Genomic DNA, 18183 nt, shown 5'->3' on the forward strand with positions numbered 1-18183 from the left:
GTAGCAATGGGAAGACACAGATATTTTAAGGAAAAGAGTGACATGATCAGATTTTTCATATTTTACATATTTTCCTTCTGGCAACAGTCCCATTTAAATTATTTTTTTTTAAGATTTTATTTACTTATTCATGAGAGACAGAGAGAGAGGCAGAGAGAGACACAGGCAGAGAGAGAAGCAGGTTCCATGCAGGGAGCCTGATGTGGGACTCAATCGTGGGACTCGATCCCAGGTCTCAGGGATCACGCCCTGGACTAAAGGCACTGAGCTATCCGGGCTGCAACATTTAAGTCATTTTCAATAAAAATTTAAATGATCTGAGATCAATAAATGCTCTAATACTAATCTATTTAAGTACGCCTACAGCAGCAACATCCAATTTTCAATTCTTTCCTTTAAATATTATTTTAAGTGGCTGATTACAATGATAACATCAATGGCTACTGTGATTGCAATAATTAGCATGTTATAGTGATTTATACCTTAAAGTCACTTTCATTTACATAGTGTCACTTTAACCCTATGATAAAAATACCAAAAGCCCATAATTCGGGGATCCCTGGGTGGCGCAGTGGTTTGGCGCTTGCCTTTGGCCCAGGGCGTGACCCTGGAGACCCGGGATCGAATCCCACATCAGGCTCCCGGTGCATGGAGCCTGCTTCTCCCTCTGCCTATGTCTCTGCCTCTCTCTCTCTCTCTGTGACTATCATAAATAAATAAAAAAAAAATTAAAAAAAAAAAAATTAAGCCCATAATTCCTTACCCAAAGTCCCAAAACCCACAAAGCTCTGAAAACAGAACTTTTTCTATAAGTCTGGACCAAAATTCTTGATCTGAATTAGCATGAGGCTATATACAGTCTTTATCTAATTAATTTGTAAATACTCGTGTTTCATTGAAGAAATATAAATGTGTTTGATTAGGAGCTGCTGTCCTGATCCTGATAAGAGTCACATATTATAAGGTATGTGCATTTTTACATTTCCAAAATCAAAAACCTCTAAAACACATCTCGTACAAGTTTGAGTTAAGGGATTTTGGACATTGGTTTTCAACTTCCATTTTACAGAGTTTAGGGAGGTTAAGTGACTTCTTCTAGAAAACAGAGCTTGTTAATGCTGAAAGCAAGAACTTTAATCCAAATCGCCAGATCTTGTTTTTCATTCCTCTACACACGACTGACCATAAATGAAAAAACCTTTTCTACATAAATAGGCATTTCATATTTCATGTGACATCACATCAGCATAGGTTAATGTAAAATTTCTAATACAAAATTGGGGGACCTGGGTGGCTCAGCTGGTGAAGTGTCTGCCTTTGGCTCAGGTCATGATCCCAGGATCCTGGGATCAAGCCCCATGTTGGGTTCCCTGCTCAGCGGGGAACCTGCTTCTCCCTCTGCCTCTGCCACTCCCCCTGCTTCTGCTCTTTCTGTCAAATAAATAAATAATAATGAATGAAGTATTTTTTAAAATTTTTAATGCGAAATTTAAAAATAAATTCTGTATCTAACCTTCAAAAAAATATACTTTGTGCTACTGAAATTATTTACAGCTTCACTGTTTTACACAAATGCGTAAGTTCACTCTCTGGTTTGAGGTTCCTTATCCAGAAGTTAAGAGCACCATCAACTTTTATCTTGATGCTACTTTTCACTAAAACTCATAAGAAATACAAAACAAATAAAATTTGAGAGGAAGAAATATAAGTAATTATCCTAGCAAGTGCAAATTTTCTAATACTAATTTTCTAATCCTGTCAATCTTGTGGTAATTATATTTTTCAACAAATATTGCTGATTTTCCTTCCATACATGGTAGGACTGTACTCTGCCCCCAGTGAGACACGATCAGGCAACTTGTTTTGGCCAATGAGTTGTGATCACAAGTTTTTTATATATTTCTGAGAGGCAACCTGAAGAGACAACTTGCAGTTCACCACAGTTTCTCTTTTCACTGTTCTCAATGTCCCAGATCACTTCTCCATCAGCCTGTCCCAGAATGAAGATGTGCCCCCAAGTGCCCCAGAGAAAACATACAGCATGAGAAGGAAATAAACCTATATTGTTTTAAGCTACTGATATTTAGGGAGAGCGCAGCTTATAAATTTACTACTACTCAGTAAATCCACCCTTCTTTGTCCTGTTTTGATACTGGGTATGGACTCTATAACCATTGTCCTTCACCAGTTGGCACAGTGTTAAGCTTTGTCGGCAGAGGGAGCCAAAGCAACAGTAAAGGAAGAAGGGGCTTCTCTTTCTGGTTCTGGGTGCTTTGGTAGTTATTTTGTGTTCCTTGGCTGTCAGGAGCTTACAGGGCACCAGTGGCACTCACCCTCCTAACATGTTTCCCTACTACCCCAGTGGGCGTCTTTCCATCATTTTCAGTAGCACCCCAACAGGCACCCCATTAGGTGGCTTCCCAGCCAGTTTTCTGAAAACTCTGGCCAGCTTCTCTGCAAGCCCTACCAACACCCTCACAGATTTCCAGCTTGCCTGCCTCAGCTTGAGGCAGCTCAATGGGCCACAGCCACACCTTCTAACAAGGGCTGAACCTCAGCCACAACCTTGAAGGGGAAGGAATCTCTTCCAAATTTGTTCCTTTCTTGGGTACTCAGCCTCAGCACTAAAAGAAGTAGCTGCTCCCTGCTACAGGTTAATAACCTTTATATTAAAGTCTTCCTGTTCAAATTACTATTGTAGTTGCTGTCTCCTGACTGGACTCCTGACTTCTAGTCTAGTCTACTACAAGTCTATTCAACTACAGACTGAGACATGGATTTATATTAGTAATTTTGAAGGACAGCCTTGGATCATGTTCTTTTTTTACTTTATTTCATAGATACTTTTAATGTTTTATTGCCTAGGTTAAACCAAAATTTAAAAATAAAATATTTTTTTTAAATGCGATAACAATTGAGAAAAGAGATAGCTAACAGAAATGTATCAAAGGACTGTATCTCCTCAAGGCAATGGAGGTAAGCAAAAAACTGCTCACCAGGTAGAGTAAGGGCAGGTGCATAATCGAAAAATTAAAGGGAAAACAAGAATTAAAGAACATGACACATAGAGGAATTCATTAAAAAATTACTGTGGACATATTGAAAAAAGTAGATTGTGACTGCCTCAAGTTATGGTCCATTCACATTCATAATCCTAATAAATTTTTACTGAACCACAGTGTATTATTCTGAGTCCTAGCAGCAAACACATGGCATATCCAAACTGACTAGAGTTTAATAAAGGGACTATTTCACAAAGGTGTGGGCAGCGTTTAAGGAAATCAACAAGCAGTGCAGCGGCCTGAAAAGCAATTTCCAGAACCAGAAGAAAATAGATATACTAAAGGGCCGGCAGATGGAACTGTTGTTTTCAACAGAAAGACACAACCAACCGCAAAGGCAAGTTCCTTCCTTTGAAGGAAGCCTGCAAACAAATAATGTGACCTCACTGTCCTCCCTCCCTCCAAACTGCAAATATCTCAAGACACAAAACCCAACTAAAAGTCAGGGACAAGGGACCCCAGTGGTGCAATCCATAGAGGTCAGTCTCCCACTATATACAGCAAAATGAGGGAAAAGCAGTAGAGTAGGAGTAGATCTAGAGGGGTGAAAGGAAAAACTATGTAACATGCAGTAATAAAAGTTCAATGACATTCAACTGTATCTCTCTCTGGTCTTATAAAATTTACTTCCAATTGCTATAAATTTTCCTAACCTTTAGTTTGGAAATGGAATTTAACCATGAACCTTCAACCTATAAAACATCTAACACGAGACTCTAAAATGGATCCTATGATTGCAAATTTTTGTTTTGTCATGAAGTCTTTATCCTATATTTGCTTCCAGAGCAAGTATCTCTATTATGATTCAGTGGCTGTGCCTTCTTGCACCTTCAATAACAAATCCCCAGTTGGGATTGAGCCCAATTGTCCCCAAGCAGATAGAACAGACCCTCCCTAGTAAATTCTGTACTCAAGAATCCGATGGCTGAGTTAAGACTTACATTAACTTTGGCCAGACAATCATCAAAGAGAAATCAACTTATGGTAATAAAGTTTAGTACCATGGAAGTACTTCTGGAGTCAACCAGTGCAGATGGGGACTTTAAAGTTTTCCCAAAGTTAAACAAATAACAGATACTAACAAGAGGATTGATATTACTTAAGATAGCCACAGTAATAGACACACCCCTAAAATCAGTTGACTTAACCCAGAAACATATGTCTTATTCATAAAAAGTCTAATGGAGTGGAGTTGGGGGGGGGGGGCGCTAAATCATCAGCCAGAACTTAATCACATGAACCCATTTAGAAACAAGGAAATCTGAAAAAAGGTAGTCCAGGGCTAGGTAGCTGGGCAGCAACAACTCTGTGAAAGAGAAATGTAAATCCCTGATGAAAACCTAGCTATCTCCACTACAAAATTCATTTTTACAAAAAATATATATTTGTGCAAAGAAAAACATTAATTCTTTCAGCTTTTAGTCCAAAGGAGTTTTGTGTAATGTGATGTGTAATAAAACAGATTGTTCATATATGTGTCTGAGAAGCAAACCCTTTATCAAAGATACCATTATGGTTTTATTCTTTTATCTAGCTGTATTGTTTAGTATCTGAAATCATATTTTATCACTCCTGGGTCTAAACCTATTCTAAACTTTTCCCTTTCTATAATCCTACTTCTAATCCTATTTCTAAAACTTTCCATCACAAAATCCAACAAAACTTACCTCTCTTTCATAACACAGCACTGTCTGAAACCTGCAATGATTCACTAAGCTAATATAAAGAACAGAATCTTCACCAACCACAATGTCATTTCCACAGCTAATCTATATTCTATATTCTCCTAAAGTATACTCACATTTCCAAAATTCTCTTGGAGGTGATATAGGAATATATACAAGAAAGGAAATTTGTTCTAGTTAAATCTAACATCTAAAACAAAGATTGTGTAATAGTTAAAAATACCCAAAGAATGAAACAAAACCAGATGATGAGAAATTCATGGAGATGAAGCTGTCAATGGGAGCAAGCAATGTTCAATAAAAGGAAAGCAGACCTGCAGTTTTGAAAAAGTTATACAATGGTAATATATTCAGTAGGAAAAAAGTTTTCTAAGTTAAAATGTTAAGTAGGCTTCCTCACAATTATGAATGGATTCAAAGAGTCCTGAGCTTCTTCCCTTTTTCTTTGCCTTCTGTTCTTTCTCCCTTTTTGTGCTTCCTACTATTACTCTATTATTTCCCATCCTGCCCCTACTATATCAAAGTTGTAGTCACTTCTAGTATAAGTATTCACATTAAAAACTGTTTAGAATAGGGACGCCTGGGTGGTTCAGCCAGTTAAGCCGCCTGCCTTGGGCCCAGGGCATGATGCTGGAGTTCCGGGATCAAGTCCCACATCGGGCTCCCTGCATGGAGCCTGCTTCTCCCTCTGCCTGTGTCTCTGCCTCTCTCTCTCTCTCTCTCTCTCTCTCTCTCATGAATATATAAACAGAAATAAAATCTTACAAAAAAACTGTTTAGAATAAGTAAAACAATAAAAAAAGCCTTTCCCCCAAGTGCTCTCTCAAGAGAACTATGGTTCTGAGACTAGACCAGTTTAGAAAGCTAACCACCAGTGAGATGAGCAAAGATAGATATGTATTATGTATGCTAGTCAGTTGGGCATATTAGGCATCATAAGAGCTTACTTTATACTATTGGCAAATCCCAGTAATTTGGCACCTAAATATTTCCAAAGCTATCCTGCCTCTTGACCTCCACCAGGACTGCCTTCTTTCATACCTACATCATGTGTCACTTGGACTACTAGAAGAGTATCCTAAATAGTGCTCTTGTCTCTAGCATTACATATTCTCATCAATCCCCCGTTCTGTAAGAGCGGGAGTTTTTTCAACAAAAGTCTGATTATATTGTGTCACTGCTTAAAATCCTCCCATGACTCCCTCCTGCCCTCTCGATTAAAGCCAAACCAAAAGAAGAGCATATAACGTCTTTGAAGCTCTGACCCTTCCCATCTCTCAAGTCTCCTCTACTAACTCACCAATAAACCCTATGCTCCAGACCTTCTAAACCACTTCAAGTCAGTTTCTTGACCATGTCCTGCCTCTCTATTACAAAGAAAGTTAAAGGGTAGGGTAGGAAGACTTGAGAGTGTTAATATTTTTGCTTAGAATGTCTTTTTCTGCCCAACTAACATCTACTCATCCTATGAGCCTCAGCCTAGAGGTCATCCCCCCAAATTGGATCAAGTGCTCCCCTTCTATGAATATACCTATGATACACTGTGCACAGTGGTCTCCTAGCACCTACATGCAATATTGTAATTATGGTTTACCATGTTTCTTATAGTGAGTTCCTATAGTTAGCTGATAATGGTTCAAAGCATTTTAACACCCAAAGATAGATATCTGCACTTCATCAGATGACTAGTGAATACAACAGTATCTCTAATGTCTAGAATCTTTACTATCTAGTAGGAGTAAAATTTCTAGAGAATTAAAAAGGATAAAATGTCTGACCCCCTCAAACAATACCAAAGAGAAAACAAACTCTCAATTAACTAATCTGACATATTTTTTACTATGATCATGATGTACTAAAAACCCCTATATTGTGTTTTTTTCATTACATCTTACATTTCAATGTGTTCATATGACTATGGTTGCCCTCTGATTGTCTGCCTCTGGGAAGAATTGTTTCTATCCAATAGTCTGTACACCACTTACCATTCAGCTCTGGTAAACACACTGGAAATTTACAAATACTTCCAAAGTAAAGTAATAATTTTTAAAGCAAAATATTCCTTATATTAGAAAATAATTAAAATTTCAAAACAACATATCACAATACTCTTCTGGTCTCTAGTCAAAACAGATATGTGCTTAGCCTAAAAGAAAGATGAGTTGCAATCACACGCAAATACTCTAATTTTGCTTCTAGTTATATAAGCAAAACTGGACATATATTTAAAAATTATAATTGATTTCAAAAAATAAGGGCACTACTACCCAAGCATATCTTTTTCTTTTAGACTATTGAATTTCACCTTGAAAACAAGCAGGACCTAAATGAACACAGTATCTCATTCTCAATGTTTCATTCATTCACCCAACTAATATTTTTTAGTACTACCATGCATAAAGCATTGTGTGTTAGGTTAGAAGCTAAGGCTAAAATGAGGAGCAAGACAGACATGGTATCTGCTCTCTGGGAGTTTATCATCTAGCAAGGTAGACAGGCTATAAACAAAGAAATGGTAAGTTTTAAGAAGCATAACCGGGGAAATATGAAAGATGTTGTGGAAAAGAAGGAAGAGGAGAACCTACTTAAGAATGTTTGGGTAAGAAAGCTCTCTAAGAATGCAAACTTGAAGCTATGGTCAGAAAGATGAGAAAGAGGCAGTCATACAAAGATTTTGTGTTTCCGAGAAGCAATGGAAAGGAGAGTACTCTGAATAATTCTTCAGAATCCATTAACCTGAAAAGATTCTCTGAGTTCTCAGATATAATATGAATAAGAAACAGATATAATATGAATAAGACAAATAAGTAAATACATATTTTTATTTATTAATAAAGTAAAAAATTGATCCCAGGCAAATCTAAGGACAATCACAGAGTAATTTGCACAAATTAGTTCCCTCACATTTACCCAAGACAATCAGTATCTTGCCAATAACCAATAATTTGCCGTATTATTTTCAGTACTACGCCTTAGTTATCAGACTCTCTAAGAATGGTTTTTGCTGAGGAAATTGCTTCTAACTCATCACCTTCCCTTTCCATCCCTGGTCTTCTAGATAAATAATGAAGTAACTTAAAAATCTTCAGGTAGGTAGTTTTTTGGCTTCTCGGTAGAGAAGAAAGAGAATGTCTCAATTTATTTTTTTTAAAAAAAGTAAGATTTCACCCAGGAATGTTATGATAATATTAACATTTAGAAACTGTTAATAACGACTATTTGTTGCACACCTACTTATGACAGGACATCTAGTCTATATTGCTCACAACAATCCTTCGAGGTAGGTGTAAGGTACTATTCAGATAATGCAGATGAGGAAACATGGGCTCAGAGTGCTTAACAATATAAGTAAGACCTTACAGATATTAATTAGTAAAATAAGGTTTCAAGTCAAAATCCATCTGGTCCCTCACACTTGCCTCCATTACCTCTCTCTTCATCACACAGTATGATCAGTTCTTTATCAATATATATTGTCAACAAGAAGATATTATTTAGTGGTCCTAGTTACTTTAAAATGTGGAACATATATAAAGAATTAAGTACTGTCTCATAAGTCAATCGATGTCTTGGAATGCATTTTAAATTCTTAGAAACTACAGGTTTTCAATTTTTGACAATGGCCATGGCTATTTACACGTACAATAATGATTTTTATTTTAAAGTCTTCATGATTGCATTGCATCCATTATTTGATATGCCATGGTCTTAAATTTCCATTTAGCTATAAGAAGACAATATGGTACCTTTTTAAATATTAGAATGAGAAAGATCATTCTAAGTACAACACAAACCCCAAAGCTATAAAACACAAAATAATAAATTCAAACACATTTTTTAAAAATCTTGACCAGTAATAAAAGGCATAAACAAGGTCATAAACAAATGACAATAAAAAGAGCTTCTATAAATCACTAAAAGTGACCAAAAAAAAAAAAAAAAGACAAAAGACTCTAAACAAATGTAAAACAAATGTAAAAAACAAATCAGCCATACTGATAATAAGAAAACTTCAATTAAGTCTACAATGGCATATTTTTCACAAAAATATTGACAAAGATTATCACACACTGAATTGGAAAGGATGTGGGAGTCTCACTAGTTTATGTTATTTATGCATACTTATTCTGTGAAAGTAAATTTGGCGATATTTACTAACATTTAAAATACACTGACCTTTTGACCCAACAATGCATTTCTAGGAATTTATTCCAAAGATATATTCACGTATGTAGGAAATCATATATGTACAAAGATACTTATCACAGTGTTGTTCCTAATGGCAAAATAATTAGAATCAACCTAAATACCCAAAAATACGGTTCTAGTCAAAGAAAGTACAGAACATTCACAAAATGAGATATTATGCAGCCATTAAAATGAACAAGAAAACTATATATTAATGGGTGTGGAAATGATCTCCTAAAAAGTAAACTGCAATACACATTTGTGTTTTTTATGTTTCCACATATACATCCATCCATATATCTGTGTGCACAAACACACACTCATTACAGACACACACAATATGTGATATACATATATATCTACTCTTATGCATGGAATATTTCTAGAATAGTAATACAATAAACTGGCACAAGTCGTTGCCTCTGGCGTGGGGGGAAATGTAGCTAAGAAATTTTATATGATAAGTATATATTATCCATTAAATAAAGAAACTTATAAATTGACTTTGAAAAATATTTGTAAAATTAAATTTAAAAAAAATTCAGAACTGCTAGTCTATGCTTTAAATGTAAGCTAAATTATCACTCTGATCTATCATTAAACTTTTCCTCATTGTCTTCCTTTATTTGGGGGGCAAATTTTATCCCTTTAACATTAACAGAAAATTCAAACATAGAATCAAAAGATAATTTGCACATCAAGAAACATAATTTCTAATTTGTTTTTTTTTAAAAAAAAAACACCTCATCTGAAAAAAACCTATGATATATATATAAAAAACTCAATATTTACTGAATGAAAACTTTTCTATTGATTTCAGTGGTTTTGCTTTTCTCATATATTTTTTCCCCAATATCACACCAAAAAAATAAATAAAAAAAAAAACCTCATTGGAAAATATAGACTTAATAAATTATGCTTTTCTTTCCAAAAAAAGTATCTCCATTTTCCCAACAAAATGTGTAATATGCCTCATTAACAACATTACTTATTAGGTAACTAATAGGTGCAGGTGTTAAAAATGCTCCAAAACACAAACTCCAAAGAAGAGTACATTTTTATTCTTACCTTCAAGAAGTTTACAATCTTGAAAGACAAGGCTTAAAAATACTAGTAAGTAAAAGAACATTACAGATTCTACCAGTAGATCGAGTTGTCAAAACTAAAACTATAAAAGGATGTTCATGTAAGGATAAAAAAAAAAAGTAATTACTGATCCATTGAGGGATCTGAGATATAAAAATGCTTCCAAAATTTTAGTATCTCAATCTCATGTAAAATGAAGTTACTTGATGATGATAGAAGACTTCCAGAGTATGTGGATTGTTCAGCAAGGCTTTGAAGAAATTGCTAATAATTAAATATAAATAGTTCCTAATTAATTCTCTTCGTAAAGAGAGAGACTACTATAGTGGTCTTAATCTCCTTTGATTGCTCACCTCTCTCATTAAGAATATCTCAGGCATGAACTTCTTAATACATGCATATTTACTCACAAAGCATACGCATCTTAATATTGTGTCAATCCATGTATTAAATATCAGTAAAACTTAATTTCTTTTTCAAGTAAAAATAGAAATAGGAATATAAGTTTTAATATTCTCTTCCTGTACTCCAATATATCATCTTGTGATGTACTTTGGTATGCATACTTTGTATGAATACTTTGTATGAATACTTAGTATGAAAATATTTTCATCCAATGTTTTCAATTTTTCACACATCAAACTTATCTTTTAACATAGTTGTTACAAGCAGCAGACATGAATTTGATTTTCAGTTTCTCTGTCCATGACCTTCTCTCAGAATATATGTTAAAATGCAATTAAATGGACACCACTCTTTTAAAGAAAAACAAAGGATAAAGTAGTCTTGACAAGAGAAAATGGCCCCTAAAATTTAATGAGAAATAGTAATCATTGAAGAATACTAGTACTATTTTTTCTTATACATAGTATTTATAACTTAATACCCAATATGGATATTACTTAATAAATTATAAAATTCTTCATAACAATCTTTTCTTATAATTCTAACATAAAGTCTAATCTTTTCCTCATTTTCCTTGCCTAGTCTTACTATATTACAAAGGCCAAAAACATTCTTAAAGAACATGTAAAATTAAATTTTTAAGTATATTATGCTTTAACCTCCAAGAAACTTCTTGTTAAAATGAATATAAAAATATTCTGAAACCATGTAGGCCATTTTGAGGCATGTCTCCTTCCAAGACTGTTAGGTAGAAATGCAAACATATTTAAAATAAAAAGAATAGATTTTTCATCAGTGTAATTTCATAGACTGTGTGAATGCATGTTTAGAGAATGTTTCTACCTAAACTGTGCAAATATGAATGTATGAACACTATATATATTTGCATGGTATGTCGGTTTACACAGAAATGTAATGTATGTAATGTAATGAACCTACTTGAAAAACCCTTTCACAACATTTTCCTAATATAACATACTGGTCACTCTGAGTAATTCTTAATTTAGTATTCAAAAGTTCGTTTACATTTCTATATATCAGAATAATAAATGGATTTGGAACTACAGTGAACTAGCCAGTAATACTATGATTTAGCACACTATAAAGAAATAAAAACACACTGTACATTTAAATATGTGGGTCAAAGAAATAAAACCACATTTTATTTGACATCATTTTGGCACCACTAATTTTATTGCAAGTATAGTAAAAAATATAGATTCATATATCTAAATATCAAACCCTAAGTTATCAAAAGCTTGGAGTGGTCAGTGTATGTAGTAAAGCTAAGTGAGTAGAATGCTCAAAAAGCTTCAAAATTAATGCTTTATTCCTCCATTAGTTAAAATAAGCACTTAAATCTCTTAACTGTTTTTCACTTGCCAAGCTGACTAATAAATCATATTCCCAAACAAGCCTCCAAACCCAGGAATTAGCTTTGAAGAAGTGATTCTTCTTTATTCCAATTAATATGTCAGGAACATTTGCTTGCTCTCTTAGTGCTTCAATATTTTTTGAGAAATTTTTTTTCTCAAATATGTACAAATAGTTGATGCAGTTGTTACCATAATTTATGGTATTTTTATAAAATATGAAAATGTACGTATAGACAGAAACTTGTTTCTTTATAAGTGCATTAAAGAATACTGAATTCGACAACCTGTTTTTAAAATTTACATAAAATTTAAAATTTAGAGGTCAGTGTATTAGTTCCTTCATAGAGGAACTCTACTCTTTCAACTGTGTGTTACTGTGGAGAATATGGGAAAAGTGTATTTGATAACACATCAATGAACCATCCCACCTTTGGCACATAAACTGTACAAGTTAATCTCCTAGTGAATAATTCAAGTAAAATGAATTCAAGTGAAATGAAAAAGAAAAAAAAGTTGAGTTGGAAAAAACATAAAAAGGTTACGCCTCTTCTGCACAATCTCCTTCATACCGTAACTGAGAAATCAAATGCCCATAAAACACTGAAAAGCGAACCCGCAGAAACAAATCTTTGCTTAGAGTGAGAAGAAAAGGAGTCTCAAAGCTGTATCAGCGTCTGGACAGCTCCCTGGTGCTGAAGTTACGCGGCGCTAACCCGAGATGCCTGGGCGCTGCCTTTACTATCCCACCCTCGGCAAAATCCCGGCTGCCCAGACTGTGCCCACGAGAAGTAGAACTTAGCGAGGTAGGAAGCATCCCGCACCGCAGTAATGGGAGGAACGGGAGCCTCTTCAGAGTCTCCTCAGGATTAAACAGACTGACTAGTTGCAAACAGGAAGAACAGCAGAGCGCAGGGTGTCAGAACCCGCCGAGGGGGAGGGGCTGGAAGATGGCGGCGGCCGCACACCCACCCGAGACCTGCCAGGGCTCAGGCCCCTCGCCCGCACCGCCGCCCCCCTGCCCGCGGCGGCCGCGGGCAGCTCTGCTCGTCTCCGCGTTGCAGGCAGAACCGCCCTGCGGAAACCCGGGCCCGGGGGCCCCGGCCGCGCCCGCGTCCGCGGCGGCGCGCCTTCGCCGGGTCCCGGCCGGGGAGCACCTGTGCACGGCCATATTGGATTCACTGCCCCAGTCACTGCCTCCGCGCGGGGGCGGCTGGAGAGGAGAGGGGACGCGCGGAGTCTGGGTTCCGCTTCAGCCCCGCGGGGGCCCCCGAGCCCAGCGGGCCCGCGGGGAAAGCCGGAAGGACGCCCGGGAAAATTGCAACGTTCCAGAGGCTCGGCGCCCTCCCGTCTCACGGCCTCGGCGCCCTCGCTCCCGACACACACCCCCGCGCTCCGACACCCACAAAGCAGCCCCGGCGGCCCGCGCCGGCCGCAGCCCTCGTGGCCCCGGCGCCGCCGGCTCGAGGGAGGGCGGCGATCCCGGGCGCGCCGGCGGCAGCAGGGCAGCGGCTGTGGGGGCGGAGGGGAGGGAGGGAGGCGGGAGATGGGGCCGGGTCCTTACTTGAGCACCGACTGCTCCTTCTCCTCTTCTTTCTTCTGCCGATCCATGACGGCCAGGATGATTTTCCTCTCCTCCTCCGTGAGGTGGCTGAGGTCGGGCATCTCGGGCTGCAGGGGCGGCTGGGAGGCCGCCGGGGTGGGAGCCGGGCGGCCCCGCGGCCCGACCGGAGCCGACATGTTTGGAGCTCACCCACCCGAGGGAGGCAGGGAGGCGACTCCGGCGGCGGCGGCGGCACCGCGCGGGCGGCTGGGGCAGCCTCCGGCGCCCGGACAAATGCATACAAATCAATGGCCTTCAATCCGAGGGACAGCCCCCTCCCCCGAGAGAAAAAGAGCCGGGGCGGGGCGGGGGGAGCGAGGGCCGGGGAGCGCGCTCCGGGAAACGTTTCTTCTTCCCGGGGGCGAAGGGCTGGCAAGTGAGCGGTTCGGCAGAGAGGAGCGGGAGGCCGCGCCGGGCCGCGGGGTGCGCCGGGCGGCGGGGGAGGGCGCGGAGTAAGGTGGCGGGGACGGCTGAGGGTGGGGTGACTGGAGGGAGCGGGCGGGAGGGCGGCGCGCCGGCCGGGGCGCGAGTGTGTCCGGCGGGGGCGCGCGCCGCCGCGGAGGGGAGAGGGTGAGCCGCGGCGCGGCCCCCGGGGAGTCCCGGGAACTTGCTCGGAGCGCGGGGACGCCGCGGCCGCCCGCGGGCGGGGCGGCGGGGCGGCGGGGCGGCGGGGCGGGGGCCGCGAGGGTAGCGAGGCCCGGGCTGGGTTCCCGGAGGGGCCGCTCGGCTGTCCCGCCGACTGACGCGTCCTGAGCCTGCAGGCGCCGCGGAGGGAGGACCCGTCCAGACGGGATCGGGAAGGGCCGCGGGGCCGGGGGCGGCCGCCGGAGACCGCCCCGGGCTAGAGCGGAGAAGCGGAGGCCAGGACGGGGTGACGAGGGCGGGCGGCGGCGGGGCCCGGGGCCGGGGCCCTCCGGCTGCCGACGCCCGGATCCCCGCGAGCTCCGACGCGCAGCAGGGCCGGGCGCGGGTGCTCGCTCATCACGCGCCTGCCCGCGGACCCTCCGCCGCCGCCGCCCGGTGGGTCGGGGACTGGGCGCCGCGGGCCCGCGCCCTGCGCCGCTCCGCAGCCGCCGCTCGGTGCGGCCGCCCGCGCCTCCTCCGCCCCTCCGCCTCCCGGGCTCCTCCCGCGGGGGCCGCGTCACCTCCCGGCCGCCCAGGACACACTCCCGAGCGCGGCCGGTGGGCTGGGGGCGGGCGGGGGCGGGGGGGCCTATGGAGAACGGGAGCCTGTGAGAGGGCGCCCGAGGAGTGAGCCTCGGTAGGTGAGGGCGCCCTGTGGGTCGGGTCGGGAGGTCAGGAGCGGGAGCCTGGGGGCAGAGTGGGGTGTCAGGGCCGGAGATGGGGTGTGCCTGGAAGTAGGGGCACCTATGGCTTTGGAGAGGAGGGAACTGGGGGGAGGGGGGAGGATGCCCCGGTGGCGGGCTCGGAGGTGAAAGAGTGTGTGCAGGGGCTTCCCAGGCGTTGTGGGTGGGGTCCTGGGAGGAAGGAGAGTATAGGGGTGGGGCGGTCCCCTTGGGTGCGGGGGTGGGGGTGGGGGCGGGGGCCCGCCAGGGTACCTTGAGGGGAAGGGAGGGAGCCGTGAGCGAGCAGGGAGTGCAGGTGATGTCGGGGACCTGGAACCCAGTGCTGGGGTGGGGGTGGGGGTGGGGGGAGGAAGTTCTAGAAAACTGAAGGCTGACGGCTAAGAATGCTAGGAGATGCCGAGGGGACAACTGGGAGAGCGCGGGGAAGTAGGGGGGGGTGAGATTGAGGGAGTTAGGGTTTGTCTGGGGGAGGTGTGAGGATGAAGAGGAGCCAGGAAGCCGAGAGGGTGCTAGGATCATCCAGAGGGTGAGCCTGGGCCTGGGCCATGGGCTTCGGTCTCTTTGGCCCTTACTGGGGGGCCTAGTCCAGAGAGAAGAGGCAGAGAAGCGAGGCGATCGGGCTAGTGTTTAGGTCTGACTTTAGAGGCACCGAGGTGGATTCGGTGAAAGATACGGAAAAGCAGCTGCGGGAAAATGGCACTGGCCGCTGCCGCCTCTCTGGACCTAGCTGGGCGCGGACCTGGCCGCCCTCTGGGTGGGGGCAGGGCAGGGGGCGGGCTGGGAGGGGCGGAGGGGAGGCTAGAGTGGTCCTGGCTGGGTTAGGGTTAGGGCGCGCAGCGCTAGTGACCGTCCTCCTCAGGGCACTCTCCGCAAGAGAGTTGGGGAGTGTGTTTGTGCGTGTGTCTATGTATATGGGCACACCCCTACCTCACCTTCCACACTTGCAGTGTTTAGTACAAGCCAGTTTATGGTCACATGAGTACTATAAGGCCTTTGGGGTTTGTATTATATTTACCTTTGTGGTGTGTAGTAAGCGTCTCCCTTCTGCCCTGTTCCCCAGGTACCATATGACTAACTCCCAATTTAAGAGAGCTGGGGACAGACAAAGCAGCCCTAGAAGTCTCTTGTGACTTCTAAGCTTAAATATCTGTGTGGTGTTTTTTTTTTTTTCTCCCATTCCTTGTAATTGGGAAGAAGGAAGAAGGAAAAGTTTAAGTGTACACTTTTTTAAATTCATCTGCTTCAAACCAAACTAGCCTACTCCAAATAATTCCTTTTTACAGCTAAGCAAAATAGAAAAGATTATATGTATCCCAATTTATTACATTTTGTTTTAGTTTAGAACTGGAGAATTTTTATAAATCTCTAAGCCAACCTCATCATCCTGTGGAAAATTGAGGACTTAAACATCAGCCAGCTAGTAAATGGCATCATTACAACTAGAATCTAGATATTTTTACTCCAACTTGAGTAAAAATGGTGCTTTTCAACCCTGGCTGCAAGTTACAATTAACTGGGTCACTTTTCAAAAATACCACCTAGGTCCAACCTTAGATCAAATGAATTAATCTCTGGGGTTAGGACTGTGGTCATAGGTATACTCCCTAAGTGACTAATGTACAGCAAAGGTTCAGAATTGCACTGTGAGCACTGCAAAATAGAAAACAGGAGAAACTGGGAAGTGGAAAACAAGAAGAGCACTTCTTTTAGTTATTTTAGCTATTTTGAGTACATAAAGGTGAACTTAAAAGTAGTTGTCCAAATTAAAGAGTTTTGGTCCTCCTTTACAGTAGAGACACATTCTGGGCCCTGCACCATTTTCTACCAGTAACATAGCATGCTGGGTGCCTGTGGCTGTGCTTCCCTGTGCCTTCACTGCCTCTCACCTGCTTGGACACACTGCTTACTTATGAAATACAATGCACATGAACTGATATCATTGGGAGAGCTGACTTCTTACAGGATTGAAGCTAAAGTGAGTGATCTTACTGTGTTTCATTTTTACATTTCTTTACTGCAACACGTGATTTTCCTATTAAAGGGAGTCCTCAGGAAGTATGTTAAAATCATCTTCCACCTTGATTCATATATCTTTTCAAAATAAAAATGTGTCAGACCGTATATCATGTATAAATGTTTATCACATAGAATTTTAAATGGACTACTTTTCAAAGTAATAGACCCAATCTAGTGTAAGATTGTAATGCTCAAAACTGAAAGTAAAATACCTTCAAAAGATCTCTTATCTTTTGATCTATAATCTGAATCTTAGAGCATTCTGTTTTGTTTGTTCTGGTTTAATATTCTACTTAAAATGTTTATCACATCTCCCTGTATCCTGTAGGGTATATATTTTACTTGGGCATGTCCCTCAGATATGTGAATTTGAGGTTGAGTTCAAACTGTGATTGTTCTTAACTTTAGAAGTAACTGACCATCTTCATCATTGAATTCTCAAGGCCCTCTTGATAGGCTACACATTAACTCCAAACTGCAAGTCCTTTCCTTCAATACCTGCAGGGACACAAGTTTTTTAAGATTTTAGGTCTGTGGACTTTCATTTTTACATGTGATAGCTACTTGAAATCTATGAATAAGTCCTAGGAAGCATCTCTAAACTAAAATCATAAACTAATCACATCACTAGAACTTACTGAGGACTCAGTACTCTGCTAAGATTATCTGGCTGCCTAAAATGCTTGGAATCATTGCAGCTTTCCTACTGTACATGTATATACTTAGATGGTTGGCATTTCTATAGTTTCTCCTAACAGATCTTGTGGATCTACAGTCTTTTCTGAACACACCATGAAGAGCAAGCCTCCTAAAACATTAATCAGATCATTTCACTCCACTGGCCAAAATCTTGCATTGTCTCTCCATTCTCACTAAGTCAAAGTTAAACTCTTTAATTTGTTTACACATCCCACATAATCTCCCTGACCTCATCCACTACTTTCTTTCAGGCTTTCCTCTAGCTGTTCCCTCTGCCTAGAACACTCTTCATGGAGATAGTCACTTGCTGACTCCCTCTGCTCCCTCAAATTTCTGCTCGGTTATTCATCCTATGTAATACTTCAACTGCCCCACCTACTCCTTGGTTGTTCCAATCTCCTTTACTGTACCCTACTTTTTCCTTTTTCCATAGCACTGGCTACTCTCTGACAACTTTTATTCCGTGTTCACTAATCCCAACTTACTATGCATATCATTAGTCATCAGCCTCCCTCTACTAGAATATAATCACATGCACAGAGCAGGATTTTTACTAATGTAGCCTAAGCACCTAGAACAGTACAGAGCACATAGTAGGTGTTCCGACAAACACCTGTTGAGTAAATTTCTGGGGAGAGAATTTGTCAGTTATTGGTTTAAGTTGGGCAGGAGAAAGGGAGAAAAGCTTTCTCAAAAGGGGGAAACACAGGTGCAGAGAAGTCAGATCTAAACTTTGTCAAGGTATATAGGTTCCCTTAC

At 41.5% G+C, this 18183-nt stretch overlaps 1 protein-coding gene across 6 annotated transcripts in view; it reads right to left on the reverse strand.

Annotated features, from left to right (window-relative positions):
- The window catches only part of RIMS2 (regulating synaptic membrane exocytosis 2), a 588301-nt gene extending 574762 nt beyond the window's left edge, over window positions 1-13539 (reverse strand). For all 6 annotated transcript variants that reach the window (XM_041769575.1, XM_041769574.1, XM_041769584.1 and 3 more), the window contains exon 1: window positions 13364-13539. In XM_041769575.1, the coding sequence (XP_041625509.1) occupies window positions 13364-13539 (176 nt within the window). The remainder of the gene's footprint in view (window positions 1-13363) is intronic.
- Window positions 13540-18183: the final 4644 nt, after the last annotated feature.

The sequence above is a fragment of the Vulpes lagopus genome, chromosome 9 (assembly GCF_018345385.1).
Source record: "Vulpes lagopus strain Blue_001 chromosome 9, ASM1834538v1, whole genome shotgun sequence".
In the NCBI taxonomy this organism is placed as follows: domain Eukaryota; kingdom Metazoa; phylum Chordata; class Mammalia; order Carnivora; family Canidae; genus Vulpes; species Vulpes lagopus.